The sequence below is a fragment of the Sander lucioperca genome, chromosome 17 (assembly GCF_008315115.2).
Source record: "Sander lucioperca isolate FBNREF2018 chromosome 17, SLUC_FBN_1.2, whole genome shotgun sequence".
Lineage (NCBI taxonomy): Eukaryota > Metazoa > Chordata > Actinopteri > Perciformes > Percidae > Sander > Sander lucioperca.
Window position 1 is genome coordinate 15238431 of NC_050189.1, and position 17889 is coordinate 15256319.

Consider the following 17889-nt stretch of genomic DNA (forward strand, 5'->3'; position numbering starts at 1 on the left):
ACAATCAACTAGAAAATAATCTTCAAATAAAAGAGAAAACAAAACACAGTAGTCCTACTATATGTCTTATAGGCTACCTAGCCATTTTCTCATTGCTCTCTGCCCTTCTCCCTCTCTATTCTCCTCACTCCTCTTGTGCTGTCAACCAGAAGGCAAATGTAATCGACTAATCAACAGAGAATGTATCGTGTGGCTACCAAAGGTTATACATTCACCTATTTATAACATATGTGAATATGGGGTTGCTGTTCAGTGTAGTGGGATAATGTTAAAGGCTTATCTTATACTTTATCACCTGAACCTGGCTGTTTTCTTTAAAAAAACAACAAAACAAAAAAACAACATCAGTGCTTCAGCACACCTAAAAATATCCTAGCGCCACCTATGACGCTCAGTGGTTTTCTGGACTGCTAATAGCTAGCTACGTGTGTCTTGTGTTGGGTCACTGATTTGAAGAGGTTTAACCTTCCCACTGGGACACTGCCATTCCTTGCTGCCTGTCACAGCGCATCCCTCCCCACACTCACGGCGACTCCTCCTCCTCCTTCCCAGTAGACCGAGCGGACGGACACCGCGGACCGGGGTTAAGGACTAGCTAGGTGCTTTTGGTGACTCTGTATACCTTCCATTTTCTCTTGTTGTTTTTCTTCTTTTTGATAGACATCACGTGGACTGTTTTTGCCTCCTGTATGCAGTGACATTATCTGTTGGGCTCCAAGTTTTTGTTGTTGTTGTTGTACTCGGTGCTCGAGTACTTGAGGACTAAGGGAGTTGAAGCGCTTCCAGACGGAATAAACCCCTCAGACGCTTCTAAACATGGCTTTAACTCGGGAGTTTTTCACCTGCTTTCTATGCACCGCCATGACAACGGTATACCACTGTGAAGCAACAGGTAAAAACTCCCTTCACTGCCTGGTATTCAACACAATGGTTTTGTAATAACATATGAATTAAAAAAATCTTTATTATTATGGGCTTATATTGAGAGATTCTCTCAGCGTTAAGCCTGATCTGTAGGATACCTGTCCTGTAATTCGTTTGTAGCCTATAAATGGAGATGTTACGGTGACGAATAAAAGTCGGTAATCGGAGACACTTCTCTGCAGCGCTACAATACTTTGATTCAGACAAGCTGTTTCACAAAAGTGAACTACAACTTCCATTTTATTATTATATATTATTTTTAGAGGATATAAAATATTTCCCGCCGTAAATCTTTGTGAACATTTGAGAAAGTAGTGGGGGAACCTGCAATAGGCACTGGAGCACAGACATTCATCACATTGAAGCACTATATACGGAAGAGGTTAGCTAAACATTCCTATAGTAGCTACCATATTGGGTATACGTGCAGTTTAGTGTCCCAAATTCCCCATACAATGTCCTTAATTAATTATGAACCTGCCAAACCACCCCTTCTACCCTAACCCTACCCCTAACCTTAACCCTAACCTTAACCTGTCTCAAATAAGACCCTCATCATTTGGGACACTCAGTTTTTGGAAAATAATTTGGGACACTAAACTGCACGTAAGACGGCTTACTGCACATACTCTAGCACACTGTATTTAAGAAATATCGAGATACGTTCACTTTCATTGTTAAAAAAAAATAAAAAATTGGCACACTGAGATCATTTCATTTGTAAGTGGTCACAGAAAATGGCACACTCTTGCAGGACTATAAGAGAAATCTATTGGGTCCTTCAGTTAACCTGCTAATGCAAAGGGTTTATAGGAAATTGAGTCATAATGCCTCATAGTGACACCACGCTAATAAATAACCGTGATTGCGGAATAGACGCTCAACAAAAATATAAACTGACATAATAAACTGTAGGTCAATTTAGGGCGTTTTCACACATACCTCATTTGGTCCGGACTTTCAAACTTTTCAGTTTGATCCGAACCAAAATTACAGGTGTGAAACCTCCCCCGGACCACGGTCCGGATCAAAAGACCAAATTTTGGTCCGATAAAAAGAGGTGGTCTCGGTCCGGTTCGTTTATAGTGTGAAAGCATTTTTTGGATGGTTTCGGACTTTCGTACCAAATACAAGGAGCTCTGGCAGGCTCTCCTCGTGTTACAAGACCGGGGAATAGCTCCTTTAAGGAATAGCTCGGTGCTTAGTGTGTAGGCTACATGAGAGAGTGTGTGACAGTGAATGCGCTCAGAGCAGACAGCTGTCGGCTATCAGAGCAGATAATACATCAGCAGTTTATTTGTTAAGTGGTAGTAAATGTACAGTGTAGGTTTCCGTTTGTCTCTGAATAAATGCTCCAGAAAGAAAGTTCCCGTGTCTTGCTTCTCAACATCACAACAAAATAAAAAGAGCCGCGGCAGTAGGGGAGAGCAGCAGTCAGTTGAAAAAACTCCGACCCAGAGAGAGGATAAGAGAGGACGGGGAAGCCTGTCTACAAACCAATCAATTATCAGTATCTGGAGACGCAGCTCACGTATGTGATGACGGCAGGACATAGTTTTCTCACGTAGAGATCTTTAGTGCGCTTGCATAACTGCAGTGTGAAACCAAAACTTACCGGATCAAATGTAGACAATGTAACAAAAACATGAACCTTGGTCCGGACCTTGGTTCGGACTTTCCTGTGTGAAAACGCCCTTACACTTTTCCCCAATTGAACGCAGTCCCCTTACACAATAAACTCTACATGAGTGTATATTACTGGCATACAGAGCAAACAGAAGAAAACAAAGTTACAGTAAGGTTCCAGGCAACGTGGGCTGAATGTGTGTGGTTGCGACATTTCAGATGCAGATGTCACGGAAGTGAATCGTCTTTTAAAAATGAATTTTCGGGAAATGTTTCTATTTTAAACGCTATAAAATAGTCATGTAGGATTTAACCTCCTAAAAAATGAGCTGCTGGGCCCCTATCTCCAAACCAGCGGCAGGTATTGTAAAATACCTGGAGTTACACTTTGAAAACAGTGGCATGTGTGATTTAAAAAAAAGAAAAGAAAAAGTTTAACAATGTTTTTATTCATTTTCATTGCAAATACAATTGTCAGTATTGAAAACCTCTCAGTTGTCAATACCTGAAAACTGGTATTGAGAAACCTCTCAACCTATGCCGTAGCCAACTTCAACAATCACAAAACAAAAAGCAAACGATATGACAGTATCACAGTAGCAGCTCCCCTATGTCAAATGGCCTGCAGGTTTTCTCATACACCCCCCAATTTGCCTCTCTCAATTTATATATACAGTATGTCAGTCTCTCCGTGGACATACATTGCACTATATTCTTGATCCAAGCACCAGAGACCGTGTTGTAATTGAAGCGATGAATGTCGTTTTTATTTATTAGGCTATTCATTCTTCAGGTGAGATTAATTCCTCATTTGTAATCCTACAGCTCCGCTTCCTCCTCCGACCGGGCTCAAGTACAGTTGGCTCGACCCGTTTACTGTCAACGTGTCCTGGCAGCAGCCCAGGGGTCTGCAGGTCGGGGAGGTCTTGTACAAGTACCGCCCAGTGAACGATGAAACTGATAAAGTAGGAAACATTCTCTTGGGTATTTGTTTGTTTGTGTACGTGTGTGTGTGTGTGTGTGTGCGTGTGTGTGTGTGTGTGTGTGTGTGTGAAAGAACACTTCCTCAGCTATGCTTGCAATCAAGCATATGCAATCAATCAATCTACAAATTTGAGAGTCGGCTGTTGAACGTATGTTGATTAGATTAGTGCTAGGCCACAGGACAATTTTTCCTTTATGGCAACAAAGAACACACTTTAATCAATTTCTAAATACAGTGCTGTGCTATACTCATAAGGCGTCGTGCAAGACTCTCACTCGAGCTGTCTCAGTCTTTATGCAGAGCCCTTGGCTTGAACAAGCACTTTGCAGAGAAATATGTTTTTTAAGCATTTACCTTTAGGTCAAGCCCTTCTCACATAAAAAAAGTTAAGCGAGCAGTACAAAAAGGTTGTTGCATAAGACCCATTGTCTAATCTAAAATACCAAAAATACATGTTGTTTGGATATGACGTAGACAAATAACATGCGGAAAAAAAAAATAACAAAAAGTTTCACGGAGCGCACAAACGAGGAGGAGTTTTCAAAACGGTCCCTTCTTGAACATGCATGACAGCTGTAACGTGGAGGTGGTTGGAGGCAGGAGTGTTAGCCATCATTGAAGCCTGTGTTGTCTTTCCTCCAGTCTGTGGTGTGCACGGGAAATTGGACAAATTTCACAGGCCGCTTTCTCACAGAAGAGATGGGCTCTGATCGTCGGACGTACCACGTTTGGACCGTTAAATCCTGTGATGATCGTTTGAATGAGAGAGCACGTGCGGCCATTACCGTTCGTACCCCTAAGCCCCGAGGTAAGAAGCAGGAAGCTGAAATACTCCAGTGCATCCATGATGAGGCTTTTTAAAGTCCTATTTAAATCTTGGTATACGCATGTCTGTGACTTCTTTGTTTTTGTTCTGCACAGCTGAAGTGAAGGACATCAGATGTTTAATCAACTCCACAGGAATGAACTGTTCCTGGAGACCAGGGAATCAGACCTTTACTCTCTCCTATAGGTGAGGATTACAGCAACAGCCAATTTGAAGGAGATACCAGTATGTCTCCAACTATGCGCAGTAAAGTTGATGATATTCTGAGGGACTACGTTATTGTTTTAACTTGCCTGGTCAGGGGAAGTGGAAACGGGTGAGCATATAGGTTCAGGTCTGACTGGGACAGGTGGACAAGTCTGAGGACGTCTAGTGGACAGGTAGAGAATGCACACCGTGAGGCGTGGAGAAGTGGGAATGTGGAGGCACAATGTGAGAAACGTTAAACATGACATGTTACATGTTTGCATAGTTCCTCTTAAGGGAAGTCGTTTGTGCAGGCAGATATCCCCTCATAGCTCATTTGTTAATGCCTTTAAAGCTGCTTTTCGACCAAAAAGTTTCCAGGGCCCTTTATTTATCAACCTTCTCAAAGTGCCATTTTACTCTCCCAGTGATTTAAGACAGCTCCAGAGGTCTCTCCAGTGGTTAGGAGTTGCCAGTATAGGGGCTTGTGATGGCGCTGAGGAGACGGAGACGTGCGCCAATCTTTCAGGAGAGGAAGAATGTTTTTGAAATGTTTGACGACGAGCAGTTGATCAAACGGTATCGTTCGGACAGAGCAGGCATAAAATATCATGAAATCTAGGCTATATATAGGCAGGCCAGTTAACAGCACAGCGGTTTAAAATTTGTAATTAAGACAATGCTGGAAAACGTGTTTATCTTTCATTTCCAATGTGTATATCATAAAGTATTATCTTGAGAATTTTTTATTGTCAGGTGTGTAATGAATGTAAACTCCTCTTAGGAATTTCACCATTCAATGTGAAGGTATCTGAGAACAGTGATTGGTCCATGCCTATGTCGTCATCCAAAATCCCGTTTGTGGCACAGCAAAGTGTCGAGAATCATCTCTAAGACTGACACTTAAGATTTAGTCCTACACTTCACTTAAATTACGACCGAGATGCCTGGTAACTAACTTTTAAGCGCAGCTTTGAGCCAAGACTTTTTTACTGTTAAGTCAATTCTTAGCAGTATTCTTGTGAGTAATTCTCAGAGGCTTGATAAATACGGGCCCAGGACTTTTAGTCCCTGAAACAACTTTTAAAGGACCTAAAAGGTTCCTTCAGCCTACAATTATCTGCATTTCCACCGCGGTCTAAAGACCTGTGACGATCAGGCAAATTAGTCCGCTGACGTATGAATAGGCAACGTGATGGGAGGAGGGCCGCAGGTGATCACAGGGGGGCACACACTCTGCAGTCATCTAAAAACCCATGGAGAAGAAAAAACAAACCTTAGGCCGGATACACACTGGATGCGTCGCGTAAGCGTGTCAGCTACGTGGCGTGGCCGTTCATATTTCGGCTCCCATGTTGACAGGTTAGAGCTTGCACACTGCCTGCGTGACACGCACGTCTCAGGTAAACGCGTGCATGCTAGAAATAGAACCGACGCCTATTTTTCACGTGACACGCAAGCGTGTTGGAAGCGTTTCCATTCAAAATAGAATACGAAAATATGTTTATATGTCATTTTGACACGAATACATTTAATAAATGACATGTTGCTGTTTGAAAGTCTCTAGGTTTTGACATAAATGCAGATATAAATGTAATTAATAAAAACTATAATAAATAATTATCAATTTTCTAATATTGCACCTGTCAGTACAGAACGAAATATTCTGTAGCCTATTTTGCCGTCAATACTGCCGACGTTGTCTTTGCTGTAATCAGATCAGTCGATATTTATGTTTAACTTGAAGTCAATTTCAATTTCAATTTTATTTGTAAGGGACAATGTGCAATTAAAACATAAATGTAACCATTTGATGCATTGCACCAGAGTTAGCCTTAGGCTAATTTACATCTGCAGTCCCACAGGAAGCACAAATACAAATACTTTGATTTTAAAAATCAAACATCGCTCAATAAGTAAAAAACAAGTAACAATTAGCCGTATATTACATTTCATATCACAGATACACACACATATGCACCACATGATCAAGGGGTGTAGCGGTATACACACACACACACACACACACACACACAGTATACTATTGCTTGAGTGCAGTTTATCAATGGGAAACATACAGACAAGGCTAGCAGCAGCAGCACCGCGTCAGTCAATCTGTTGAGTGTTTGGGAAGCTGGCAGCAAAGCTTAACTTTACTTTTAGTTTGAATGTTGTTAATCAAAGAGAAATGTTCTCCCCTCGTCCAGAAAAATTTGAATTGAAACAAGACTTCCTTATTTTATGTATGAAGCGGTACACAAGTTGAAGCAGCTGTGCTGTGTGTGTGTGTGTGTGTGTGTGTGTTTGACCAATCAGTGACGGTCATCCCTGCAAACCCCGGTCTCTTCCTGTACTTTCAGAAAGTACTACCCCCCGAAAATGTCCTCAAAACAGGGGCTTAAAACAACACACGTACATTCAGGATCTCTGCATGGAAGTGCTCACCTGACCAGCAGCAGTGCAGGGGGAAATCCTATGTGTGATTTTAATGCTTTATCCGGGGTGTGATTGTTTATTGTCTATAATTCCACACAGATATTAATGGGCAGAAGATAATCTGTGGACCTTATGAGCATCTAGGGGCGACTGAAGGAATTGCAGAAGTGTGTTTCTGCCAGCTGTGGCCTCCTTCCCTGCTCTGCATTTCTCTCATCCGCCGCCCATGTTGTCCTTACAGGGTTTATGGTAATTCTCCGGGGGAAATGAAGAAGTGTGATCAGCCTTACAGCAGTGGTTGTTACCTGAAAGTCGATGCTGTCAACGACATCTGCGTGCTGTTGGACACTGGAGCTGGACGGAGCACTTTTAAACCTGCACATGGTTGGTGTTGCCTCTGATAGTTTATGATTGATGTCTTCACAAAATGTGAAAGTAAACATAAAAAACATTTGCTGTTAAACTACTTGTATAATCAGTGATTGAATCTTGTTTTTTTTTTTGTATTTTGCTGCCGCGGGTTCAGTGACGGCGCCAGAGATGTTCTTTTGCTGGTGCTTTGGGGTTGCTGGACGTTTCAGTGAGGGTGCTCTGAAATTTTGAGTTTCCCTTGACACAAATATTCTAACGTTACACACACTCGCGCAGATGCCCACCCACCTCCGCCGCGGTTTACTAAGCGAGCGAACGAGAGAGATTGATTTAAAGTTGCCGATACAACAGCACCATAGAACTCTGATTAGCTCATTAAACATATTTCAAATACCAGCCAACAAGCCGGGTTCAAACAATCATTACTGCAGCTCTCATACAGTGGCTCAGAAGATTAATGCAGCAGGCCAAATACACCACCCATAGCCAAGCACACACATAAACACACACCCTATGTATCCTCACACAGTTTTCACACTTGCACGTATGGTCAAAATAATGTAGTCATCTCTGTAGTGACTAAATATATCTAAATAAGCCACTGATGGCGAACACGTTTTCTGGGCTAAAAATACACCGATGTCCAGTGCGCTGTATAACTTTAGATTCAGTGATCCATTTATTCACATTTCTGTAAAACACATGCTCACTGTAATGTTCTTCTACGAGACAGAGATAAGAGTAAAGTTCTTGTATGGGCCCGTATCAGCTGACTCACCCACTGTGGCCTGGCTGTGCGATCCCCTGGTCTAATGTCATGTACAGCAGGGTGACGTTAAGCATCCTCAGCAGCAATCAGAGCCGTGGTCAGATCACCTTCCTCCGGCCGCTTTTCTTCGTCCTGGTTGGTGACAAGTTCACCATATCTTTCAGTCTCATTTACAGATTTTGATAAAGTCTCCACACCTTGTTTAGGGAGTAAAAAACTATCCATTGCTAGCGTTAGACTCACTTCTCTAATCCTAACGGCTCCAAATATTGAGCTCTTTTTCTTCTTTGTGAATACGTTACTGTGGAAGTAAGGTCAAAAGTTCAATGTGTGCTGCACCCTTTGGCCGAATACGATCACCTGTGTTTTTTAGCCTAAAAATAATCGGTTTGTTTGATTAATGTATTTATTCATTTTTCAAATATAAATTATACTATTTACACATTAACGATTTTTTATTTATTTATAAATCAACCACAGCAATTTCTTGGGGGTGCTAAGGGGGTGCTATGGCAATCCCTGGCGCCGCCTCTGTGCGGGTTTAACTCTGATCTGAGGCCCTTTGCTGCATGTCATTCCCCCTCTCTCTCCCCTTTCATGACTTCATCTGTCCTGTAGAAAAGGTATCTTTTTTTTTGTCCTCAGAAATACTTCCACAAAAGCTGAGCGTCACAGAAGAGGGAGATAACTTAATCCTGAGCTGGCCCCCTCCAGAGCTCTGTAAAAATTTCTGGATATACGAGGTCTGCTACAATAAATGCAATGAGCCCAAAGTAAGCAGTCAAATTTCACTGTTTATACTAAACAAAGTCACACTGTTTTTCCATACCTGACTAAATGCAACACGGCGGTTTTGTGTGCTCACTCACTATTTCTTAGGTATGCTTGAACTTCACCACAAAGGGAGAGTCTGGGAAGATGGCCTACGATAAAAGATGCCTTTACGAGTTCCAATCCCGAGCCTGGACTAGTCACTACTGCCTGCCAATATTCAGCGGCTTCGGTGATGTTGTAACTTATGGTAACTGTCCAACCAATTGTACTTACAGTAGTCTCGCATTGCCAGACCTTCCTCCACAGCGCTGCAAATGAAGGTCTGGCTAGTCCACACAGCATTACGCGATGGGAGAAAAACGTGCTCTGGTTTATCGGCATTTCTTTAAACCAATCACAATCGTCTTGGGTGGCGCTAAGCGCCTGGACGTAGCCACGGTGCCTCTGCAAAATAGCCTCGGGAAGGAACTTGTTTTGATGGAACGTGTGTACGTTTAAAGGTTGTTTTAGTCGTGCAACAGAAACCTCAGATTGGACAGATAGTCTAGCTAGCTGTCTGGATTTACCCTGCAGAGATCTGAGGAGCAGTTAACCATAGTCCTCAGAAATCCACCAGAGTTTAGAGTTTAGAATTTCCGGCGGCACCTGAACAATCCCGTAAATGAAACGTTGTCGATATAGACCATAGTTACACTGATTTCTTTAGGTGCACTAAAACAAGATTAATATCAAGTCAGACAATCCTATACTACAGCATTATATTCTTCACTGTGTACATTTCACCTTATTCAAAATGATTACACAGCTTTGTTGAATACTCGATTCTGATTGGTCGATAATGACATTCTACGGCCTGTTCTTTCTGAATGGCAGACCGTTGCTATGGACTAGAGTGCTGATCGGGCCGCATTTTTCTGTCCGAGACCGGCCCGCGTCCGACAGAGCAGTAACCGAGCCCGGCCCGAGCCCGACAGGCATCAAGATATTTATGTCCGAGCCCGACACATTTAAAATCTGATTTTTTTTCTCATACTAATGACACATTTACGTTTGTTTGTGTGTAAAGCCCGCTTTGATTAAGCAACTGTAGGAAGGCATTCGGAAATGTCAACAGATGAGATTATCAGCGCACACCGGGGCAACAAGCGCATGTTAATAAGCTGTTTTAAATTTAAAATGTTCAATGTGTTAACCTTTCCTGATTGCTTCGTTTCCGACCGTGATCAGAAAACCAGGGGAGACTCGTTACCTCCAGGGCCGACGTTAGATATATCGACGATACATCAACCAATGTGTCCCTGAGCAAGACACTTAACCCCTAGTTGCTCCAGAGGCGTGCAGCCTCTGACATATATATATAGCAATTGTAAGTTGCTTTGGATAAAAGCGTCAGCTTAATGACGCTTTTGAATGAACTTGGCTTTCAGTCTGGGGTTTATTTTTTCGGACACCACACACACTGTGTACAAAAGTTAAACTTATTCCACCAACTCTGCTCCGGTTGCATACAACACGTCTGCTTCCTCTTTCTCTATCTCTCTTCTGCCCACTTTCCACACACACACACCCACACCCACACACACACCCACACACACCCACACACACACACACCCACACACACACTGAGCTCTCTTAAAGGAGCCGCAGCACCATTTTACAACAAATGCCTTATCGTGCTGATGTGACCGAGCCCGACCCGAACCCGACCATAATTTCTAAATATCTGTCCGAACCCGGCCCGGCCCGTCGGGCACCGTTGGGCTCAGGTTGGGTATCCATCCTCTACTATGGACGCAGGTCTATAACCATAGACTCTGGAGGACCACGTCCATCATTTCGCAGAAAGAAGTCCGGTAAATTTAACGTCAGCTGTGGAAACTGTTAGCTTTCCATTACTCCATCAGAAAACACCATGGAAGGTTTTCCTAATATTAATAATTTGAATATATATTTGGAGAGCACAAAACTGTCGATTGCATGGTTAATGTCCTGCGTCACCCTGTCCGGGGGTTCATTTCACAATACTGACCCGGTGCTCGCTCTACATTATTCCTTACATGTCAAACATTTGTCCTTAAACGGCTTGTTGTATGAAATAGATATATCAATTCACACAGGATTTAAATTTCACTTGTGGGTTTATATTTCTTGTCAGACAAAAATTGTGTGTGTGTCAAATGTCAAAAGGACAGTAAAGTGATGTCATTTTCTAAATGTACCAGAGTGTTCCAGCTGCTCTATTATTTACCTTTATCCACATAGACATTATATCCACATTACTGATGATTATTTATCACAAATCACATTGTGTAAATATTTTGGGAAAGCAGCAATTGTCAACCCTACAATATCTTCGCAATATCGATATCAAAGTATTTGGTAAAAAATATCGTGATATTTGATTTTCTCCATATCGCCCAGCCCTAACGTTGACTTTGATTGCATTAAAACTTTCTGGACGTTTCTCCTTCCTCGTATGGGCAACAACTTTCTATCAATTACCACATGTAGCGCAAGCACAACGCTTGAAAACGTCTTGAAAGCTGAAGAAAACGTGTCTCTTCTTCATCCCAGGTACCAATGAGCCTCCTGACGGGACACTGACGGTGGTTGCCATCGTCATCCCCGTCATTCTGTCTGCCTGCATCATTCTGTCCTGCTACTGCTTCAGGAGGTAGGTTTCATGAAACACAACAGTAGGCCAGTGATAACAGTAACAAGTACATTTCTGGGCACCCACATTGCTTTATACCAAATTTTGCAGTCTATTTCAAGAGTGGATGTTATAAAACGTACTGTGCAACAGTATTTGAAATCTGCAACAAAGAAACCATGCCACTGAGGTCATTGCAACACCTTATCCTTGTAGAAATGTTGATTTAGTGGCTAATAATGGCCACTGCTTACCCACTGCTAGTATCAGCTCGGCTCGGCTCGACTCGGCCGCCATTTTCCATTGCAGATTTGCGTGCCTATGTTCCCACAGCCCTATGTTCCAACATTTCTAAGATTTTTTTTCCAAAATTAGGCCCTATGTTCCCACATTTCCTTTTTCATAAATTTGTATCAGATTTTATCCTCCTTTCTCCCAATTTGGTAGCCAATAATATCATAATAGGTTACACCCAACCTATGATCCAGTAGCAATGGACTACAGATGGTATCTAACCCTAACATAGGGCCTAATTTTAAGAAAAATCTTAGAAATGTGGGACCATAGGGCTGTGGGAACATAGGGCTGTGGGAACATAGGGCTGTGGGACCATAGGGCTGTAGGACCATTGGGCAGTGGGAACATAGGGCTGTGGGAACATAGGGCTGTGGGACCATTGGGCTGTGGGACCATTGGGCTGTAGGACCATTGGGCAGTGGGACCATTGGGCTGTGGGAACATAGGGCTGTGGGAACCCAGGGCTGTGGGACCATTGGTCTGTGGGACCATAGGGCTGTGGGACCATAGGCCTGTAGGACCATTGGGCAGTGGGAACATAGGGCTGTGGGAACATAGGGCTGTGGGACCATTGGGCTGTGGGAACATAGGGCTGACCCCCGTGAGGCGATCGTGGCTGGTCGTCATAGCGACACTGCAGGAAACTGCTGTGACCTAACGCGACACACACACACACAGAACTTCGAAGGTGTGTTGTTCTCGGTATGTTGCCACAGCCAGAAGACAAATTTTGTTTCACAAGAAGCTGGAGGCAGCAAAAAAAACACCGCTGGCTAAACTATTTAAAAATGGCGGGTTTGTTCAGGACACTGAACTCCGACCAATCAGTAGTCTGCAGGTTTTCACGTCACCTTTTGGTATCGCCTCAGCTCGCTTGGAACCTCGAGGGAGGTGATACTAAAAAAAGTACCTGTTAGCTAGTACCAGGAACTTTTTTTCATGAAAACCAAAAAAGACGAGTAGAGTCGAGTCGAGCAGGTACCATGTAATGGAAAAACGCCGTAAGTTGTCAGGAAATAGGTTGTGCACGAATGCCCTTTAACATGGACTAACCCGATCGACCTGGTGGCCCCAGTTTGCTAGCCTGGCTCCGCCCTCCTACTTACTTCCGCTCAATTTTCATTTCCCTTCAGTACTCCGTCTGGGTTTGCGGTATATTCTTGGGTTTTCTCTGGTCAAATATTTGTAGGTCCAATCAGTGAACAGATGGAGTGGCTGAGAACGATGGCGTTGAGGACGTGCACCAGAAAGATGCGAGCGAAGCCATTCGGTCCATTGTGGCAGCAACGCTGCCGAATATCCAGAAGTTAAAGCCCGAGCAAGAACAATCTTTGCTGAGTTGTGTTGGTGGCCATGATGTTGTGGCCCTCCTCCCCACGGGGTTCGGGAAAAGTTAGATTTTCCATCTCGCTCCGTTAGTGGTGAAAGAGTTGGCTAAGGCTAACGCTAGCGATGCTAATGCTAAATATAAGCCGATAGTTGTTGTCGGTCTCCCCTCTTGTTGCACATGCGCATGACATACGTCACGACCAAACGTTAGCGATTGGTTATGGCAGATCCAGAGTGGCTCTGGGCAGATCCAATAGTGTTAAACTTCAACAGAGTACCCACCTTCAAGGAAGTTAACACTTGTCAATGGAGAGTGCCCAGACTCTCTGTACTAATGAAATGTACCAGAGTCTGGTAGGACCAGGCTACCAGTTTGCCACCAGCAGGCAAACTCTGAAACTTAAAAAAAGTCACAGGAAGTTGCTGTTACCCACTTTCCTGGAGCGCTGCCATGGGAGTGCTTTAGGGTTTAATCAGTGGACAGAGTGAGGATGCGTGTGGTTGGAAAATGGTAAACAAACCCTGCCCACCCCTCAGGTACAGGTGGTAGATAGGTGTTTTAAGTGGAGCTGCAATAAATCAAAAAGTATCATGAGACAGGAATTAGGGCTGGACGATTAATCGAAAACGTATCGACATTGAAACTCTGAAGCTGTTATCGACGCATTTTTCCCATGACGATAATTGACCTGTTGATAGGTCTACTTTCTCCTTAAAAACATTATACCGCAGGTGTAGTCACGTGACTTGGCCCGGACCAGTCAGACGCATGGAAAGCACAAAGGAGGACGACTCAAACACCGAGTCCGAGTCAACTGAGCAGCTTGTGTGGCCAGGTTAGCTCAGTTATTTAAGGGGCCACCGGAGGAGTTTTGGGACCTTTAGGCTAAAAAGACTTGACCCTCCCCTCACCAGTAATAATTTTGCTATGACCCTCCAAAATGATTTGAAAAAGATGAATGACCCTCCCCTTATGTGCTAGTTTGCGCTTAGCAGAGATGTACAGATGGCATTTGACTTTTTACAGCCATGACACACACGAGTTAACCTCTGCATTCTCATCTTACACATCACACTCCTCTGTTATGGTGTGGTGGCCATTTCAGTAGATTTACTCACTAACATTGTTGTGGAAACACAATAAGCATGGAAACTAAATGCACACTTCATGCATTACTGCATGACTTCAAATACTAAGTTCCTCCTCTAGTAAACTAGTATTCACATGAAATAGAACAATAAAACATTGAGACCATTCAGCAAAATGGGAAATAACAAATTCAACACTGGTTGCTATGAACTCATCACTAGGCTTCCTCAGTCATTGTATATTTTAGCACATAGGAAAAGCTGCCGAAGCTGAACATTATATTCCAAAACATATATGTTTATTTTTAAAGCAGATTTTAAATTACATTGTAACAATTTAACAACTCGCCCTTATGAAATCCAATCGCGGCACGGCTGTCTTGGAACGCAATAGACAGACGGTGGCGGAATGCCCCGACACTTAAATTCAACTAAAATGTAACAGTGACCAATCAGTGTTGGACCTACAGTCTGTTGAGATGCCGCTCCAAACGCAGAAACCAAGCGCAGTCACACCATAAAACGTTAAGGCAAAGACAAACGTTAAGAGAAAAAAGATCCGTATTTTTGCCGTAATCCAATGACACGAAAAAAAAAAGTAATCCACAGCGATCAGTAGATCCACAAAAAGGGTCACGGTGTATCCAGTAAGACGTCACATTCACCAGCCAGCTCCAAACAGGTGAACGAGGCCTCTCCACTTCGCCGTTTAAACAACGTGGAATAAACGTATAAAAGTCCAAATCTACACAAAACCTGCAATCAATTAGTAAGCTGACATCACATGTATATATATGGCATTTAGGAAACCTTTATTGCAAGGTTGGCACGGCAAGATGTCCAGACTAGTGCAACAGTAATTTTTGTTTTTTGCGTCCTGCTGCTCCCATCGTCAGCCAGGTAATATTTTTTTTAATAAAGCAGTATATGAAATCTGATGTATTACCTACCACCATTTAGTTGTTTTGTGTTATTTAAGATATTTATAAAATATCTGGTCATGCCAGATGTAATTATTCCACTAATTTTTTAAACAATGCAATTACCCGTTTCAGCCACCAGGGGGGCCCCCAGCAAACTCATGGGTCAGACCCATCTGGTAGCAAAGGAGGGCCGAGACTAAGAGCTACATGAAAATATGCACCAGACAAGCCACTTTGAAATGTTGCTGTTTTCATAAATACAAAAGTTTGGTGTCTCCACATTGGTCCCTAATGTGGTGTTTCCACATAAATGTTCAATATCTGGTTGAACACTCTAAAAAGCAATATTATGTTTTTTGAGAAAAACATTTGCCTGTTGACATTTCTTAATAGGACATTTAGGTGGCGGAAACTGTGTTTGGGTTGTTGATTTCTGTCATTGTGTCTGTTTTATAGGCACCGCTCCATTATTTGCCCCACCATACCGGATCCTTCCGCAATTTTCAAGGAAATGATGTTGAATGGAAACAAAGAATTTAAGGTACATTTAAGGAACAAATTTAAACAAAATGAATAATGCGTATACTCTACTCACAGGCCCCTCTCTGTCTCCACAAATGCTCATTCTGCTGTTCTGTCTTTCAGACCACACCTGGGAGTCTGTACACGCCGGTGCCAGAACCCGTTGAACCCTGCAAAATTACACTGTCCCCCAGGAAAACTCCTGACACGCACGTGTAGACTGCCTGCTGAGCGAATTCATCAAGAACATTAACAGAGTGACTTAAAGGATGATTCCTAGGGGTTAATAACACGTGTACCGAGTCGACTGTTCTCTGGGATCTGTTTTGATGGTAATCGAATGTGTCTCTAGCTTGAAACAAGCTAGCGCGAACCGCTGATTAGCTTAACGCTAGGCTTTCAAGGCACTGGTAGAGTAAAAAGCAATCGCTATCTCCATACCACTAACAAGTCTCAAAATAGCACCACACATCCACGGTAGCATAATGAGGGTCCCTACATGTAAACCGAAGCATTGAGAACGTTGTAAGTGTACAGACAGTTTATTAAAAAGATAGATTATAAAAACGTTACCTTCGGGTACACAGGCGGGCGCCATCTTGGGAAAACAGTCACGACCAGTCGAACGACAAACGCCGTGCAACCAGTAACCAGTAACATAGCTCTAGCAGGGCGTTCTCAATGCTTCGGTTTACATGTAGTGTGTGGACCCTCATTATGCTACCGTGGAAGTGTGGTGCTATTTTGAGCCTTGTTAGTGGTGTAGAAATAGTGATTTACCAAGTGCCCCCGAAAGCTAGCATTAGCAGCTAACCACCGGTTTTGCGGTAGGTTGTTTCAGTCTAGAGACACATTATTAACCCCTAGGTTCATTTTGCGCCGGATTTGTCCTTTAACACCAGGCTGGAACGCTTTGTGCCACTGACCTCTTCTGGTGTAAAGTTTCAAGTCTGACTGGTTGTGGTGAGGAGTGAGCCACGTTGCGCTCTGTACTGTACTGATCTGACCCTGTATCACTGCTGCAGCCAGGGAACCACTGCAACCACTGGAGGTCAGTATCTTATCAGCTGCTATTCAGTTACTCTCTGAGGTAGGGCAACTAAAAAAGCAAAAGCCACCCAGGCTACGGACCGGGCAATACAAACAGGACAAGAAAGTTTATCATGCCTGCCGTGTGCTGCTGATATCCTCGCATCGAGCGCTGGGGAGGAAGACGAGGACAAGGACAAGGCTGTGTGTGTGTGTGTTTTTTTTTTTAATAAAGATTATTTTTTGGGCATTTTCTACCTTTATTTTTGACAGGACAGATGAAGACATGAAAGTGGAGAGAGAGGGGGGGGGGGATTACATGCAGCAAAGGTCCACAGGTCGGAGCCGAACCCCGCGGCCGCCACGCCGAGGAGCAAACCCCTACACAGGTGCGCCCGCTCTACCAACCGAGCCAACCCAGCCGCGTGTTTGGTTGGATAAAGCGAAGGACTGCAAGTGGGCCAGCTGGAAGCTGTTATTACTGGGACCTTTGTCTTGAAACAGGTATTACTGGTGAGAGGAGCGTTGGTGTCCCTGCCGTGCAAGTCTAAGTATAATAATAAAATAAAATAAGTCTAATAGAGAATAAAAATAGGAAGTGGTTAAAGGAAATAAAAGAGGTTTCTGTGTTGTTACAGCGTGAGGCTTGCTTGTAGGAATGACAAGCAAATGCCAGTATGACTGCCATCATGACAGCAACATAAAGCGCAGATAGCAATAACCTAAATCTGACAACAGAATTCTTTGTAAAGTGAGCCATGCTAGAGACTGAGCTGACTTCTTCTGCTTGCTCAGACACACCCAAACTCAAAATGCCACATCACCATTAGTCACTCTGTCTTCCTTCCTTAAACCAGAGGGAAGCTTCCTTTTTTTTGCCTCTTGTTGCATTGTTACATTTACCAACACTATTAGTTGGCTGATTGTTGACAAGTCTCACTGCTTTAACAGAGAATAAAGAAAGAGAAAGAGAAAGTGTGCGTGTTGCTTGCTGTGCTTGTGTGTCACTGGGTCTAAATCAGCAGATGTGGAAGAAGTGCTCAGATCTTTTTCTTACGGTAAAAGTACCAATGCCACAGTGTACAAATACTCAAGTTACAAGTAAAAGTCCTGCATTAAAAATCTTTAGTAAGTAAAAGAACAAAAGTA

The 17889-nt window shown here is 43.2% G+C and overlaps 1 protein-coding gene across 1 annotated transcript; it reads left to right on the forward strand.

Annotated features, from left to right (window-relative positions):
* Positions 1-408: 408 nt before the first annotated feature.
* On the forward strand, positions 409-16206 carry LOC116042364 (interleukin-13 receptor subunit alpha-1-like). Its single transcript, XM_031288527.2, has 10 exons — positions 409-892; positions 3376-3515; positions 4178-4343; positions 4457-4547; positions 7225-7367; positions 8770-8897; positions 9004-9145; positions 11473-11572; positions 15646-15730; positions 15835-16206. The coding sequence occupies exons 1-10, from the start codon at positions 817-819 to the stop codon at positions 15928-15930; spliced, it is 1167 nt and encodes a 388-aa protein (XP_031144387.1). The 5' UTR covers positions 409-816; the 3' UTR covers positions 15931-16206.
* Positions 16207-17889: the final 1683 nt, after the last annotated feature.